At 39.3% G+C, this 18,297-nt stretch overlaps 1 protein-coding gene across 6 annotated transcripts in view; it reads right to left on the bottom strand.

Annotated features, from left to right (window-relative positions):
* Nucleotides 1-18,297, bottom strand: part of ELP3 (elongator acetyltransferase complex subunit 3) — a 103,799-nt gene that overhangs the window by 52,396 nt on the left and 33,106 nt on the right. For all 6 annotated transcript variants that reach the window (XM_025393904.1, XM_025393908.1, XM_025393905.1 and 3 more), the window contains 3 exons: nt 15,255-15,416; nt 12,549-12,675; nt 7,079-7,272 (listed from right to left, as the gene is read on the bottom strand). In XM_025393904.1, coding sequence (XP_025249689.1) covers nt 7,079-7,272; nt 12,549-12,675; nt 15,255-15,416 — 483 coding nt within the window. The remainder of the gene's footprint in view (nt 1-7,078; nt 7,273-12,548; nt 12,676-15,254; nt 15,417-18,297) is intronic.

The raw sequence follows: 18,297 nt of genomic DNA, 5'->3' as shown, positions 1-18,297 counted from the left end.
TCCACCTCCCAGGTTCAGGCAATTCTCCTGCCTCAGCCTCCCAAGTAGCTGGGATTATAGGTGCCCGCCACCACGCTCGGCTAATTTTTTTGTATTTTTAGTAGAGACAGGGTTTTGCCATGTTGGCCAGGCTGGTCTTGAACTCCTGACCTCAGGTGATCTGCCCGCCTCAGCCTCCCAGAGTGCTGGGAAGACAGGCGTGAGCCACTGCGCCCAGCCTGATACAAGTTTCTTTCTAAAAGTCCAGACATAGCAAATTCTAGTTAAATCTGAATATAAAATTTAAAACACTTTGAAATGGAATTTCAGGTTTTTTTTTTTTTTTTTTTTTTTGGAGACAGGGTCTTACTCTGTTGCCTAGGCTGGAGCACAATGGAGCAATTACATCTTACTGCAGCCATGACCTCCCAGGCTCAAGTGATTCTCCCACCTCAGACTCCTGAGCAGCTGGGACTATAGGCATGTGCCACTTTGCCTGGCTAATTTTTAAAGTGTTTTTATTTTTTGGTAGAGATGGAGGTTTCACCATGTTTCCCAGGCTGGTCTTGAACTCCTAGGTTCAAGCAATCTACCTGCCATGGCCTCCCAAAGTGCTGGGATTATACACGTGAGCCACTGTGCTGGCTGAATTAAAGGTTTTCGAATAAATATATGAAGCTGTTTTACTAGAACACAGCTATTAGACTGTTGTTATGTGCTAAGTGTCCTATACGAACATAAATGTGGCCTCTTGGTTTCCCGGTCTCCCATTCGTCTGGGTGAGAGGAAAGAATTCAAAATGAGGCAACATTTATGAACTTTTTTGAGCTTTCTCAATAAAAAGATAATATTTATAATCCAAATTTCACGACTGGCAAATTAAATATAAACAGACAACTGACGTAAGAAGAAACACAAATAATAACCAGTTACAAGGGAAACTAGGAAAATGCAAATTAATACCCTTAATTAAATAAAATAAAAATACTACAAAGCACCCAATTCTGTAGAGGTTGTGATAAAACCAGTAAATGTTTACTCTAAACTGGTATAATCCCTTTGGAAAGCCATATCAATATTCACAGCAAAAGCTGTAACATTTATTTATTTTCCCCTTGTTCCAGAAAGGATTTAAGAAGTATAATAATAATGAAAAAAATGCTTAGATCCTTTACCACGGGAAATCCTTCGCCCAGATTATACTACTCTAAGAGATTACTTCACCAGCAGTAGAAAATTCTATGTACGTGAATTTTAGCTGTAGTGGAGGCCAGGATAATTACATTTAAAAAAGGAAGAAGAAATCAAAGAAACCTGGAAGCAATCTAAACGTCTAACAAGGTGAACAGTTTACTGAAAAATACAAATTAAAATTGCAGAGTACTATTCTGCCATTAAGTTTATAACCATGAAGATTATTCTAAATCCTTAAGAAATGGAACACGAAAGTGCCAATGGCAAATTTGCCAGTGTATAAAATATACTGGTATGTAAAGATGCACTCCAACTTTGTAAGGAAATTTCTGGAAAAATAATGCTAACTTGTTATTAATACATATATTGAAAGTGGTTTAGTTCTACAGAGAAAACATTATTTTGCTCATGTAAATAGAATATTTTATGGCTAGAAATCAGGAAGAAACATAAGATCTGGATAATTAGTAATATTCTACAGACTGTTGGTGGGGGGAGTATAAAATCACATGATCAAAAGGGAAGTGTATGAGATCATGGAGTGGTGGTACACAGCAGAAACACAAGATGTAATACATTGACTAGAACGTGAAATCTCATATGCTACCTCAGCACTGCATAAGCCTAGTCTAAAATTTCAGTAGTTTCAGTGGCTGTTGAGAATAAAAAGCAAGTTCTAATACAAAATAAATCTGAATCATTTTTCAGTGTGGTATATACAAAGAAAATGTGGAGATAAAAATGGGTAAAAAGGAAGTAGCAAAATATAATAAATATGAATGAGTTCTTATGCAGGCAGTCACAGTAATAGTTTAGTAAACACTCAATGCGAAACATAAAGTAACATAATGCATCTCACGGAATTCTCCCCATGCTTACAAAAAAGTAAATGCTTTATTGAACCTCAGTCCACAGTAAGCTACATTAAAAAAAAAAAAAGAATTCTAACAGAAACATGTTTAACAACAAGTATCATAGTTGCATATCAAAAGCACCAAAACTACATAATAAGAATAAAACAAAATGGAAAATACTATGAAGATATTAGTCTTTGTACTAAACAAAATCTAGCAAACGATCATATTCACAGTTAACTACATTATCAGTCCTAAAGCATAAAAACCTGACATCACAGCTAGACTCTGGATGACTCGTTCACCAATGGCATTACTATGTTAGGAGCTGAGTCACCACAATCTTCAAACAATAAACTGCCCTCAGACTCATTGAGGACATTACTAATTCCACATTTTGAAAGAGATTGCACTACTGCCTCTTGTTTTACATTATTCCATTACATTTTAATCCACCCACCTATGTGTGAAGTAAGAGTGTCACTTCGAAATTGTAAGCCTACATCTACCTGTGCCACTCCTCATCATAAGCTCTGTAAGTGATGTATTGATAGAGGAATATATGTGACAGTTGGGCCTCCTGAAATCAGAGCTTGTGGACTCTCCTATGGGCCAATTCTCCCTAGGAGAAGTGTAACGGGGTCGTATCAGAAGAACTGAGAACAGCCAGGTTTCCTTAACAGGCCTTATATGTTGCTTATTAATAATGTCATGGCTTTCTTATCATATGACCTTTTGGTTGTATCATATAAGTGTTCTCCACTCTTCCTGTCATCACTCCTTTACATTTTTCCTATAGAGACTATATCTGCTGCCCTCGTTTTCTTCAAGTCCTTATTTTCTCAGTTGTTGGTAGGCCAGGATAATGTCCCATAGTGGTATTTAAAAGTCTATAAAATTAAGCTTTTAATGGTATAGCAATGTCTCCGCTGCTTTTGACTCACTGGTTACAGCAGAAAGAAATTTAAGCTGAAAATGAAGGGAGAAAATGCAAATTCTTCATCTGATTGCCTGTGAGATCCATGCCTTGTTACTTTTGGTATTTCTGGATGTGAAATTGCTAACTATTTTGTGCTATCTGTTGCCATGCTCTGCGGCTGAGAAGCCGCAGCTTTACTGCTCTCTGGTTGCTTGAGTCAGTTATAACACATGCAAATAATCTTTTTCTTTTGTCTCTGTGAATGCTATTTACTGCATCTTTGTTGTCTATTGTATTAATTTGGATTCTGAAACAATCACAAAGTTACACAAGTCCCAAGTGCAGTACAAATAATTATTTTCCTGAACTATTTGAAAGTTAATTTGCAAATAAGATGTCTCAACGCCCTGAGAATACTTTAAATATTTCCTACAAGGATATTCTCTTACACAACTACAAAAGAACCATCAAAATGAGGAAGTTAACATGGATACTTCACTAGTGTCTAATCCTAGACCCCATGTGAGTTTCACCAGTGTCCCAATAAAGTCCTTTACAGTCAAAGGACCCAGTTCAGAACCTTGTATTTAATTGTCATGTCTGCATGGTCTCCTTCAAGTTGGAACTCTTTTCTTGATCCTGATACTTTTGAAGATTACGGGCCAGTTATGTTTTAGAATTTCCTCAATTTTGTTTTGTCTAACATTTCCTGACTATTGGATTCAGATCGTGAAGTTCTGGCTGAGTAACAGAGAAGTGATGCTATGTTCTCATACCCTCTATCAGGTGGCCCAGAATTGAGATTTGTCCTATTACTGATAATGTTCACTTTGATCAGCTGCCAGGTTTTCCCACTATTAGGTTATTTTCTTTCACTCTGTAATTGTTAAGTATGGTGGGGCAGATACTTTCAAACTATGTACAGTTGGTAGTCGGTTCTAGTTCTGTTAGCAGGCAGTAAGTAGTTACATTCTACAAAGTGTCACCAACACACTTTGCAATTGAACACTGAGCAATTGCTCCTAGGGAAAATACCAGGTTAGGTTCCTGTGAGGTCCTGGTCACAATATTTTTGCCGACTCATTAATACATAATCTTGTTGTATGTGTGTTTCTGTTTAAACACAACTTATATATACTATTGATTCATGAACACTGAACTAATGGCCAACAGCACATCACTCATGCCTGAACAAAGCTTACATAACATGTATTCTCTTCAGAAGGCACATCACGGCCTTTCTGCACTCAGGAGCAATAGCCAGCACTTCAGTACTATGCTTGGGGGCCACACTAAACAGCAAATCCTCAACAAACTGCATAAAACTTTGAAAAACATGGCATGAAACAGACTGCAAAAAGGACACTGGCTCTCAGTGTGAGCGCTGAAATGAGAAGGCAGAGCGCCACCTGTTTGACCTCAGCTGGTGATATGCTGGGCAACTCAAATTTTTCACTGCTAAGCATGCCCAAGAATGACTATGAAAATGCCAGTATTGGAGTTGAGTCACAAATGAATTTTAGTGAGTAGGAAAATTTGCAAATAAGGAATCTGAGAATGATGAAGACTGACTGCAAATATTATGTTTCTGAATTACACAATTTATTAATTATGTATATCGGTATAAACTTGTGGATTCCTATTTTATTCAGCTGGTTACAATCTGTTAGTATCAATATTTATTTTGATGCTCAAATTGTCCCAGATTTGGCCAATGGGAGCCCTTTAAGCCAGCTTCCCCTTTCTTCTTTGAACACTTCCTTACTTTTTGGCACAAGATGCTCCTTTTAGTAATGGAGAGCATTTAGAGACCAAGATCTGGAAATCAGCTGTGCTCACTCGAAACTAGGTGCACTCACTGCTATAAACACACACACACACACACACACACACACATACACACACACACTATATTTACAGTTGTCCCTCAGTATCCAAAGGAGATTGGTTCCAGGACTCCCAAAGATACCAAAACCCATGGATGCTCAAGTCCCTCATATAAAATGGTGTAGTATTTGCATATAACCTATGCACATCCTCCTGTATACTTTAAATCACTTCTAGGTTACTTTTTTTTTGAGATGGAGTTTCACTCTTGTCACCCAGGTTGGAGTGCAATGGCATGATCTCTGCTCATTGCAACCTCTGCCTCCCGAGTTCAAGTGATTCTCCTGCCTCAGTCTCCCGAGTAGCTGGGATTACAGGCACCTGCCACCACGCCCGGCTGATTTTGGTATTTTTAGTAGAGACAGGGTTTCACCATCTTGGCCAGGCTGGTCTCGAACTCTTGACCTCAGGTAATCCACCCACCTTGGCCTCCCAAAATGCTGTCATTGCAGGTGTGAGCCATCGCGCCTGGCCTCTAGATTACTTATTGATATCTAATACAGTGTAAGTACTATAACTAGTTGTTATACTGTATTGTTTAGGGAGTAATGACCAGAAAAAAGATCTGTACATGTTCAGTACATATGCAACAACCACTCACTGTTTTTTCTGAGTATTTTCCATCTGCAGTTGGTTGAATATGAAGAATGCAGAATCTGAGGATATGGAGGGCTGACTGTGTTGTTATTCATTACATTTACACTTATTTCTACAACTACCTAAACGTTGGAAACTATGAGTTCACACCAATATCTCCTATTCCAAAACACCACAATGCTCACAGTAATTTTCTCCTTTTTCAACATTTGTAATTGACTTCTAAGATAACAAAAAAACCTAGCACTCATTATCATTAATATATCTGCCAGATTAACTCCCCATAAGTAACTGGCCTTTTCTTGCTGTCTCCTCTTCTGCATATACCCCCAACCCACCCCTAGAGGATGTACAGCTCTGACATCCTGTACCAGATCTGCCCTTGGTGGCAATGAACGCCCTTTTCGTCACATTCTGACTTCAACAGCCTGCACCACGCCTCTGCCTCCTGCATGTGAATGAGTGACCTTCTCACCCTGCTCTGGACTGCTGTGGCTCCCTGCCTCCTGTACGTGGACACCTACACTGCTCTGCGCCACCTAATGTCTTTCGGACTCAATTGCTTCAGAAGGGTTGAACAACAAGGGGAAGGGCCACGCAAGCAATTTCGACAGTTGATTTTTCTATTAAAATCTCCTTAGTATTCTTAGGTGTATTTTTAAAAATAAAGATCATATAGGCAATTTAGATCCTGGAGTTTGGCCAGTGATTTTAAAACTGTGAGAAATCAGTATGCAGCAGAAGTATCATGTAAATGTCCTTTGACCTGCAAGTAAGTCCGTTACTTTATATCCTTGATAATTTTCCTTAAGTAGTTAATTCTGCTTGTTTCCAGTGTTCATTGCTTTACATGATCAGTCACACAGTTTCTGTGCTCAGTGGAGTCCTGGTCTAGCAGCTGACTGTAATGCATCTGCAGTCTCCTTCTGGCCTTGCATTTAATATTGGAGCCTGGGTAGCTTTTGGCAGGGTGGTGGGAACGTGTGTGTGGGAATCGGCTTTGTTAGGATTATAGGTACACAGAAAATTTTACAGCTTCTAAAATTTTTCTGTGAAGTTATGTTATGTTTCTAGTATGTACGTATGTATGTATGTATGTATAAATAGGCAAATAAGGTTCCTGATTGTAAATGAGATCTTACTTTCTCTTTCCTAGGAAGAAGGCAGTTCAGATTATTTTATTTTCTTCATGCCATCAGAAATACATCACCTTTCCTCTATATTTACATTAATATCTGTAAAGAGTGATTATTGCTACTCTTTTTCTTTCAGAGGCTCTAGAACACAGATTGCACACATGGCCACACTTCTTATGCTCACACCCATTACTGCATCTAGACGGAAGCAGACCTGGAAGAGGAAACACTGAACTAGACCATAAGCTGCTGGGAAGCAAGCATCATGCCTACTGACCGTCATGGCTCCATCTCCAGGCTCATGAATGAATGGGTAGATAAATAAATACGATATTGGCAAAGTGGCTTAGACATGCTATGATTTCCATGCCTCTCTATTTACAGATAGCATTCCAGTTACCTTATTTCCATTAAAAAATCCAAAACCCTTAATATGAAATCAGACTATTTCCATGAGAAATGGTGAACAGACCAGTCACCAACTATTTTAGGAATAAAAGATAACACACTACCTCTGCACTCGGTACACTCGAGTCCATGGAGGCACGAGGGCTAGGATCCGAGCCACCAATTCGACCAGGTCACTAGGAGAGTAACTCTTATATCTTCCTGATTTCCAAAGCTCATAAAGCCCGGTCCCACGAATCACCAGGGTAGGATAGAGTTTCAGACCGTCGGGACGAAAAGCAGGGTTCTCAAAAAACTCCTGTGAATAGAGAACAGAAAATGACTTCTCCATTAGTTATGCAGAGATCACCCAGGGTGAAATCTCAACCCTTGGACAGCTTCTCTGGCACACCCTGTAGGCCCTGGGGCAGCCTTTGCTTCTGACCAGGTAGGGCATAAGACAGAACAGAAACTCCTTGTTTCTGTAGCCTCACTGGGGCAAAGCAAGTGTGTGCTGGACTGCACCAGGCCCTCACCATTCCAGCCTGTCTCCTGCACAATCTCATCTCATGCCACCCCTCACCATCTTGCCTTTCCAGCCCTGCAAAGGCAATTTCCTTTGCCTGGAAAATTCATCAATTTGTCTTTATCTAGCGAATCTTCAGGTCTCAGTTTGAACACCACTTCTTCAGAGAGGCCCTTCTGACCTTCAAATACTAGCTGTCCCACTTAAAAAAAAAAAAATCCCATTGAACCCAGTATTACCTCTTTCTTATCACCACATGACAATCTATTCAACGTCTGCCTTCACTTCTAGAGTATATCTTCCTTTAATAATGGAATATACTTAATTGTTTAAACATTTCAAAAGTTGTGACAGAGATCATCTGGCTTACAAAATTTAAAATGTTTACTATAGGGTCCTTTAGAGGAAAAGTTTGCTGATCCCTGAATATGACTACTTTGTCCCTAAGCCAACTGGCACCATTCCTATCCTGAGCTACACGTCGTCCATTTGTTATCCGGACACTGAGCAATACATCTAACTCATCTACTTTTGCCACAGTCATTTCTTATATTGTATCACCCCAGCTGGCTGCTTTCTTTCTTTATTTTGGGATGTAGCAATGAGACACCAGGCATTCTCCTTTCCATGACTTGGCAATGATAATTTGTTCTAATCTTGTTTTGCATAATATATTTTGGAGAAATGAAAGTGGACTCAACACAGTCCCCTCTCACTCCCACCTTGGCAGGAGTATCTACTCAGCTGGCAGGGCTCTATCTTGTAAACTGGAAAAAATCCTTTTTATCTTTGCCACATCATTCTTACAAAGCTCTTCACTGTTAAACTTGCTTTACAAAGAAATGTAAGGATAGACCTTTCCATCTCTCATTGACATCTATCATGTTCTTAAATGCTGTATTCTTTATGTACTATTCAGTTTCAGAGATCTTCTTCTGTTATTGTGTGATTTTCCTATAATATTTGTATTTTAAAGAATCATCGGGTCTTTAATAAATATTCTGCAGCCTTTCCACAAAGAGCACATATGGAAGCCATTGTCCACCCAGTCTGAATCCACATTTGAACATGGGATTTAGAAAGGTACTTCTGGTGCTTGTATAATAAGTTTCAGAGACATATGGACTGATACATTCCTTTGGAAAGAACGAAAATTGATTGGTTCTCAATTTTTGGTAACACTAGAGAATTAAAACAAGTGTTTCTTTTCTTTCCCTCCAAAACCACACTAAAGTAACAGGGGCCAGGCGCGGTGGCTCACACCTGTAATCCCAGCACTTTGGGAGGCTGGGGCAGGCGAATCACCTGAGGTCAGGAGTTCGAGACCAGCCTGGCCAACATGGTGAAACCCCGTCTCTACCAAAAATACAAAAATTAGCTGGATGTGGTGGTGCGTGCCTATAATCCCAGCTATTCAGGAGGCTGAGGCACAAGAATCGCTTGAACACAGGAGGCGGAGGTTGCAGTGAGCCAAGATCTCGCCACTGCACTCCAGCCTGGGTGACAGAGCGAGACTCCGTCTCAAAAGAAAAAAAAAGAAAAGGAACAGGAAAGAATTTTTTAAAAAGTATAAACCCAGAATAACAAAGAGGACTAGAAAGGAGGCAAGGATGAGACCCAAGATGGGAACAAATTCTTCAAAGACAGAAACTAGGAAGGCTTGTGAATGACTTTGCAAGTAAAGAAAACAGCAAAAGGAGACAGAAACGAAAGCCCTGTTCAATTGCACTGCCGAGTCTCAGAAAGGCTCACGGATCAGAGGTACCAAGAACTGGGCAGGACAGAGGAGAGACATGGAAATAAAAACAGGGGTACTGGATCAAGTGTGTACATAGAGGGAATTATCTGTTAACCCTTAGCCTTTCCTGAACAGGGAGATGAGAACGTTTAGTCCCTGGAGAAACTGGAAAGCCTCCGGGCTCTGAGATTCCAAGTACAAAGGAAAGTCTAGATGAAGACCAAGGCTGAAAACAGGGAAAAGCCAGCACATAGACTGGTGGACTCTCCGCCCCACTCTCTGGATGTCAGCAACCAACTTCCTGAGATATACCCAGGCCACCCAGCCCAAAGCAGGAAGTTGGAGAGTTCATCTCTGGATGAATCAAATGGCTCTACATAAGAGTTCACCATACTGACATTTAGGAATAACCTAAAGAAAGGAGAGCTTATTGCTAAAAGAATGTTCTTCAGTGAAGCACGCCTGCAAGCTAGGCACACAGGCCTTGCCATCCAGTTTTTCAATCCCCTACTCTTAAAAGCATAAGAAATTGCTTTAGGCCAGGCGCAGTAGCTCATGCCTGTAATCCCGGCGCTTTGGGAGGCTGAGGCAGGTGGATAACGAGGTCAGGAGTTCGAGACCAGCCTGGTCAACATGGTGAAACCACGTCTCTACTAAAAATACAAAAAATTAGCCAGGTGTGATGGCAGTCACCTGTAATCCCAGCTACTTAGGAGGCTGAGGCAGGAGAATTGCTTGAATCCGGGAGGCAGAGGCTGCAGTGAGCTGATATTGCGCCATTGCACTCCAGCCAGGCGACAGTGCGAGACTCCGTCTCAAAAAAAAAAAAAGGGGGGGGCATAAGAAATTGACTGAAGATCATCATAAACTTGGGGAAAGCCTAGGACATTAAGGGGCCAACCAAAACAAAAAGGAAAAAAGGAAACAGAGGCATTGCATAAAGAAAAATAAAATGTATAAAAAATATCTGTAATAAATTTCTTCAGAGATAAGATAAATTACAGCCACAATACAAGACCAAGGTGCTATAGAAAACTGAGAAACCAATTGTAGTTTTAAATTTCACTTCTTTGAAGATTAATTACTTTGAGAACTTTTTGACAGGTCTATTGGCTATTTGAATATTCTCTTTTGTGAAATGCTTGTTCAAGTTTTTTGCCCATTTTCCTACTGAGCTGTTTGTCTCTTATCAATTTCTAAAAATTATTTATTTTAAAACAATTTAATTTGTAGAGAATTCTTCTCTAGAAAGAACTCATATTTTTCATTTTAGCTCCCTTCTGTTACTCTTTACTAGGACGCAGTTAGAAAAGAAATATGATCCACTCATATTCCCTGTGTGTTTCCCTGCAAAGATTACAAACAAGCAAATAAATCTGTTTACAGGAAGGGTAGTCCTTGCAATATTATTACTGAACTATTCCTTATGTTGAAGACACCAAGGAAAATACATAGCAAGACTCAGCTGTTTGCTATGGCTTGCTACAGTATGAAACATACTATATTTTTCAGGAGCACTTACACTTTATGAGTTCTGGCTATCCTACTGGTCCACCTAGGAGCTGTGCTAAAGAAAAGTGTGTTTCACACTTGGACATAGGGCAGGGAACATCATACCCTGGGGCCTGTCATGGGATGGGGGGCAGGCAGAGGGATAGCATTAGGAGAAATACCTAATGTAAATGACAAGTTGATGGGTGCAGCACACCAACATGGCACATGTATACATATGTAACAAACCTGCATGTTGTGCACATGTACCATAGAACTTAAAAGTATAATAATAATAATATGTGTTTCAGGTGCCTTTTTGGCCTGGAGTCTGAGCACCTGGCTATTAGTTACTGAGGGGAGGATACCAGACTCACAATCTATTACACAGCCAGTGTGGGGGAATTACGAAGAGGGATATCTGTGAATTAATGTTATCTCATAAACAGGTCCTCAGGTGCAGTTCACCAACTTAAAAAATAATAAAAGTAAACTTCTTGAGAGGAAAGAATTATTAACTTCACAAATAAGACATGGTGAACTGCATTTTTCTAAACAGAGCAAATTAAAAGTACTTTTATAGATGAAATAACTTGACAAATATTGTCATCGCCTTCAATAAAAGGATATCCCTAAAACACACTTGCCCTATCTGAGAATCTGAAGAAAAACTAAAGGCCTGACCAATCTCATTTCCCACAACAAAGTTAACATGGATCAAGAAACTGTGAGGGTTAAAATAACAACAATAAAACAACCTAGAGTGAAAATTCAAAGAACAGAAAGGCAGTTCTAAGCTTAGAAGCATTTGAAGAAAAAACAAAAAAAAAGATCAACTTAATGGAAGCACAACTAAAAGGTTAATAATAGGTTAAGTAAAATATTTAAAACAAATATAAAAAACAATGAGTCCATAATCTCCTTACCTAAAAAGTTCACATAAACTATTATTAAAAATATTCTTATCCCAATAGAGTAATGAGTCAGAGGATAAAAACTCACAACTCCAAAAAGATGAAAGAAATGTAATTAGTAAATACAAACTTGAAAAATGTATTATCACAATTTCAAAATGCAAGTTAAAATGGCACTTTTCTCGATCAGACTAGCAAAGAGTAAAATATATGTACATATGTGTGTGTGCATGTATAAGCATACATAGAAAATAAACAGGAGAGAATTATTTGTGAAGAAAAACTCTGCTGAAATGAGTGTAAATTGTTATAACTCTCTGCAAAGCAACTTATTAACAGAGTGAGAGTCTTAAAATGTTTCTACCTTTACCTGATAATTCTACTCCATGGAATTTATCATAAACAGATAAACCTAAATACGACAAAAAATTATACACATAAACTCATTTACCTGCAGTGTTTTTTAAATAATATTAAAAAACCAGTAATACCTTATTCTGAAAAACTTGCAAGGGGTTAAGCAAGATATGGCATATTAAATTAAAAAGCCATTTAAATATGTTAACATGTTAACAGAGACCATGCTACAACATGGATAAACATTTGTTATAATGTTAAGTGAAAAAACTTTTACAATAATTTCCTATGTCATACATATTTGTATGTCTGTGTTATATTTGCAGAGACAACCTCACCCTCAAAAAAGCCTAAGCATAGAAAAATCTTGGAAAGAACCCATTAAAATGTTAAGAGTTTTGTCTGATGGGGCTGTGGGTGATGTCCCTTACCCTACTGTGTTTCCAGTATTCTATAATAAGGATGCATTTCTTTAACAATGGAAAACATCAGTAAACAGGCAACAAGAGCAGATGGGATAAGAAACATGCAGAGGCATTCTGAATGCGCCTGGCTGAAGCCACACTTACTGTGAACTGTTCAATGTCTCTTTCTAGTCCCACATTTGGCAGGTCAGGCATCATATGGGCCACCACTTTGAAACCGGAATCTTTGGCCAGGTGAAATGACTCACACACTGCCTTCACAGTGTGGCCCCTAAGGAAAGAAAATCACTACCTGTGAAAATCACTACCTATTTGTGTAAATGGGTGAAAAAGTTAACACAAGAAACAGGGGGAAAACAATCTCTGAGACAGGTAACAGAAATTCCATAACCAAAATCATATGGCTGGGGGAAAAGACACCTCAGAAAGTTATTTTTTACATCCCCACCTCTCAGGAGGCCTGGAAGTAAATAACTTTATTTCTGAGATATTTCTCAGAAATTCCCTTACGCATCTACTCAAAGTCTTGAAAGTAAAGAATTGGGGTAGCAAAAGTTAACGTGTATTAAAATTATTTGGTTTAGCATCACCCGTCAAAATAACCTTATGAATGTAAGTATCTGTATTAAAAATTAAAAGCTCAAAACCATGCAGAAGCAGCAAGCTGCTATGTTCTTTCCTTTAAAGATCTTGTGAAATAATTTATAGACAGAGAGGAAGACTGAAACCTATAATACAAAATAGATTTCACTGGTGGGTTTGGAGGAGCCTTAAAAAAACAGTAGAAAGAGAGAATGACTTAGGGAGAAGGCAGAGTCATTTGGGGTCACGTGGATAAATCATCTTAATTTAGCATTCTAGAGCCACATCCAGCAGGAAACAAGTCCTAATAATAGTTTTGGGCAACTAGACTGAAGCCTTGTGGCAATCCTTCTGCCACCAAGGTGTTCCCATTCACGGCAGAAGGATCCTAAAAACCACAGACTCCATCTCACTCTCTCAGAATGCTCCCATCCATTTCCATGACTTCAATTTCTAATCTCTTTTTGCTAATGACTTCCCAATTCCTAGGACAAGGCCAGGCCTGTCTCCTGAATTCCAAACCCAAATAACCAATACTTTAAAGCAGCACTATTTAAAATGACAGCCACTAGGCACATGTGGTTATTAAAATTTATATTTAGAAGAATTAAAATGGAAAACTTGGTTGCAAGCACAGAACATTTTGATCACTGCTGAATTGTCTATTGCCTAGTCCTGCTCTAAAGCAAACCTTCACTTGGCTATTCTACAGGTACCTGAAACTTAGTGTAGCCAAATGAAACCCATGTTCTCTCCAAGCCTCCTTGACTTCCCATTCTCTCTTATCCTCACTTCCAGTCAGTCACCACCACCACCACTCACTTCTTTCCAGGACATCGGTATTTCCTGCTTAATTTCTGTAACAGCCTCGTACCCGATCTCCCTTCCAACTTGCTCTTCTCTGACCTGCCCCTTTCACTGTAACTAAGGCATCTTTCTAAGCCACAGATATGCTCCATCACATTGTAGCTTTAAGCCTGCTGGTGGCTTGCTCCGCTGGATTAATGTCCAGCCTCCCTGGGCTGACTCTTCACGCCCCTAATAACCAGGCCCTCTGTTTGCTTTTCAGCCTTATCTCTTATCATTCTCCTATCTCACATTCTAACCAAACTAAGCCACTCCAAATTCCCCAAATGTGCCAGACACTCCCATCTCCAGGAGTTTGTTCATATGTTCCTTCTGCCTCAATCTTCCTCTTCTGCACCTGACCAACTCAGACTCTTCCATGAAGTCTCAACTCAGATGTCGTATTCTTCAGAAAGCTTCACCTTCCCCTCCATCTGCCCAGGTGTCTCTCTAGCACAGCCCTTGAAGGCTACACCACTCCACAGTTTCCCTGGTTGAAGCCTTTTCCCACATAAAAGCATCCTATTCAGTTACTCTTTCTTAAACATGATATCCATGAGATTCTTCCCCATGCTAAAAAATATTCAACAGATCTCTATTCCTTAAGGGAAAATTCCATCCTCCTCGGCCTGGCATTCCTCTTGGTTGTTTCTAAGACGCTGATCAGTGCTTGTCTCCCTAGTTCCCCTCTGCTTCCTTCTCCTGGCACAACACCAATCACATCTACCGAAACCCTACAGAATAAAGGGGCCTTTAACATCCAACTCAACACATCCTTCCTCCGAAGCCCACCGTTACAATTCTTAGTCAATCATCTCAGCTGCCTAATAAACTCTCAATTGTCTCCCCTACTCCACTAATTTAGCAATTAACTGTGAAGTTCCTTATACAGTTAACCTTTCACGGGCATTTTCTTTTCAACTAAAAGACATATTTCTAGAGGGAGCATAATAAAGCTCTAACAACTCTTATTTCCTTCTTTCCTTGCATTCCCGAATTTCTCAAAGTTTACAACCATGGCATCACCATACTTTTTGCTAGTTGGTATCTGCTCCACAGAAATGAATCTCTTCAACATTCCTCACTCTTTTCTTTGTTCTTGGCCTTCTCTCCTGCTTTAAACTACAAACCCTGAGTCCTCTCCCCTGCTTTCTGTATGGACAAGGCTGTGTAGGACAAGAAGAGGGAGAGAGATGAGCATGTTTACAGGCTGCTGGAAAAGAGTCACTAGAGAAAAACTGAAAATGAGGGAAGGAGGAGATGGAAGTAAGAGGATAGACAGACGAAAGAACTTCGAAAAGGAGGAATACCCATACTTCTTTCCCTAAGACTGGTCAGAATGAAGAAAGGCTGGGTATGAATGTAGAGAAAACTGGTGAAGCTGGAGGAAGGCTTGTGCAAGATCACCTGCCACCATCTTACCTGTTGGTGTCTCTAGCCACATCTTCATAAACGCTCTGCACCCCAATCTCCAGCCTTGTGCAGCCATAGGTCAACATGTCACTTAAATGCCGCTTCATGCAGTAATCTGGTCTGGTCTCTATAGTAATTCCAATACACTTTGTGAGGCTTCTCTCAGAATACCTGTAGAGCAAGTCTAAAATAATTAACCTGTTGCAGGTTTCAAGACATTACTCCCTCTCAAAAAAACTGCCTTCTCTCTGTCCTCCTAGCATGAGATAGTGGTAAAGAGTGTAGGCTCTGGAACCAGGCTGTCTAAGTTCAAATCCTGGCTCTGCTACTTCCTAACTATGCACATGAGGATGCTATTAACCTCTTTGTGCTTCGGTTCCTTTATCTGCAAAATGAGGATAATATACTATCTACACCTCATAGGATTGATGTGACTGAGCTAGCATAGTAATGTTATTATCATCATTATCATTATTATTCCCCTGCAGTAAGCTGCAACCATAATCTCCTTGAAAGCAGTGATTTTAACTGTGAAAACCTATTTTTCAATTCCTAGCAACCATTTTTCACATAAGTGAAAACCATCTGCATTATTTATTTCCCACTCTATATTTTTGAGTCATTTTAAATGAAAGAAAAAAAGGGGGGAGGGTATATGTAATGATTACAGGAATATTTTAGATGAAATGTCTTCTATATACACAAAAGTCTTTTCACCAAGTCTATTAATCTTAGCAATGATTTACAAAATTACCAATCACTTTTGTCTTTTACTAAAATCACGTATCAGAGTAGCAAGCACCACTTTAGATTCATGCTGTTTGAGTTAGTGGCCTTAATGCTGGCCAAAGAGGCAGAGAAGTAAGTCTCTTGCTAGCAGGGCTAGTGAAGTGAGGGGATAGGAGCTCACATTTACAGTCTTTTGTGGGCCAAGCTCTGTGCCACACACTCTAGTACTGAATCCTCCCACCAGCTCTATGAAGTGTGTCCTATTATCTCCATTTCACAAGTGGTGAAACTGAAGTTGAAAGGGAGTAAACAGGACACAGAGCTAATAAAATTGGAGTTAGGATCTGAAGTTGGGTCCACCTGACTTCAAAGTCCTTGCTCTGTATTCCAGTTACCACACTGTTTAGACAACTCAGCATGGACCCCAGACTTCTCTGCTTTTCAACATCTCTCAATTTTTTTTTTTTTTTGATTCGGAGTTTCACTGTGTTGCCCAGGCTGGAGTACAGTGGCACGATCTTGGCTCACTGCAACCTCCACCTCCTGGGTTCAAGCATTTCTCGTACTTCAGCCTCCCAAGTAACTAGGATTACAGGCATGTGCCACCACACTCCGCTAATTTTTTTGTATTTTTAGTAGACACGGGGTTTCACTATGTTGGCCAGGCTGGTCTCGAACTCCTGACCTCAAGTGATCCGCCTGCCTCAGCCCCCCAAAGTGCTGGGATTATGGGCATGAGCCACTGCGCCCGGCCAACATCTCTCAATTCTTAGAACCCAACCATTTTTCTTAATGCACCCTTCTACAATGTTCTCAATTTTGGGGGGAGGATGAGAGAAGCCTTAAAAAAAATTGCCATTTATTTTCCTTCTTTCTGAAGAAGTTCATTGCTCTTCATTGAAAAGTAAAAATCATAACATTTCTGTAATTTTTGTAACTAATTCTGTGAGGTTCACTGTTTCATTCTTAATTGTCAATAAAAACGGGCTTATTTATTGGTAATAATAACTAAGAAAGCTAAGAATCACCAATCTAGAGAACAAATTCTCAAGTCTTTCATTCTGGACATCTGAACTCTTTTGCATTGTTTATTTCTGTATTCTGCGAGGTTTTAGGTAGGATTACCAGAGGCAACAGGACTAAAGGTAAACGAGTAGTTCAAAGTCACTAAAAGATGAAATATGAGACAGAAAAAAGGCTCAGACCTTATCAAATCTTGCCTAAGACAGGATTCAAACTAATTTGGCTTCTCTGAAACAATAGAATCATCAGGTCCTGTGCCTCTTAAACAGGTGGGTACTAAGGCACGCAGTAACAGGAGTACATGATGCCACAGAAGAGACGTAATGCACCTTTCTCTAGCATCAAGTATTGGGTTTGAGGGAAAACATTTTTCAAATAAAAATAAATATTCATATACTATGAAGAAGGCACACAATACAAAGGTTGGAAAAAGAAAAAAAAACCAGAAAGCAAAAAGTTCTAAATGACTACGTTTTTAAAGGTAAATGAGAATATCCTAGAATGAGGCATTCCAATTGGTATTTTTTAAAAACTTGCAGTTATTTCTTAACAGTGATACCATTAAGTTAGCAAGCGTAGTGGCATAATAGTAGCTTACATCACTGGGAAAAACTAGAGGGGAGGCAATTACACAAATGGGAATCTGTGTAGAGGAAAGAGAAAATTTATTAGCTAGTCTTCCTATTGCACAGAATGTCAAAGGCCCCACCAAGGACATATAGAGGACACTGCTATACAAGGTCTCTTTATAAGTCATCAGAATATAGTACAGGCCATAGAAGGAAACCTTATTCTCAAATAATAATTTAACTCCATTTCAAAAATGTCTTTCCTCAGGCAGGAAATGTCATTACCTTTTGCAGTAACAGAAATAGAGGAAGAAAAAAACAACTCAGGTTTTGAAAAGTCAATATTTTATATTTATAAAAAGGCTTTCACTACATTTCCTCTTTCCAGAATTATAGTTTCATCCGAAAAGCAATTAAACAGAAATTTGTATCAAATTTGAATGACAAAACAATGAATTTTTCCCATAGGCTTACTGTATTCTCATGAAAATTTTTGGATAATACTATATCTAATCCTGCATCTCACTAAATCTAATTATTCATTTAACAGAGATGTAAACATATCAACATAACTATTCTTTAATATGCAAATATGCACATATAGGCTTTCAACCAATCTAAGCTGATATTTTATGGCCTGCTATTAATGTGATCCCCCTGTATCACCAAGGTAGCTATCCAACAGTATGTGCCATTTAGACAGCCATCCAAAAGCATGGCTCTCCTTCAGT

The sequence above is a fragment of the Theropithecus gelada genome, chromosome 8 (assembly GCF_003255815.1).
Source record: "Theropithecus gelada isolate Dixy chromosome 8, Tgel_1.0, whole genome shotgun sequence".
In the NCBI taxonomy this organism is placed as follows: domain Eukaryota; kingdom Metazoa; phylum Chordata; class Mammalia; order Primates; family Cercopithecidae; genus Theropithecus; species Theropithecus gelada.
The sequence above is the reverse complement of the archived record's forward strand: the minus strand, read 5'-3'. Positions and strand labels throughout refer to the sequence as shown.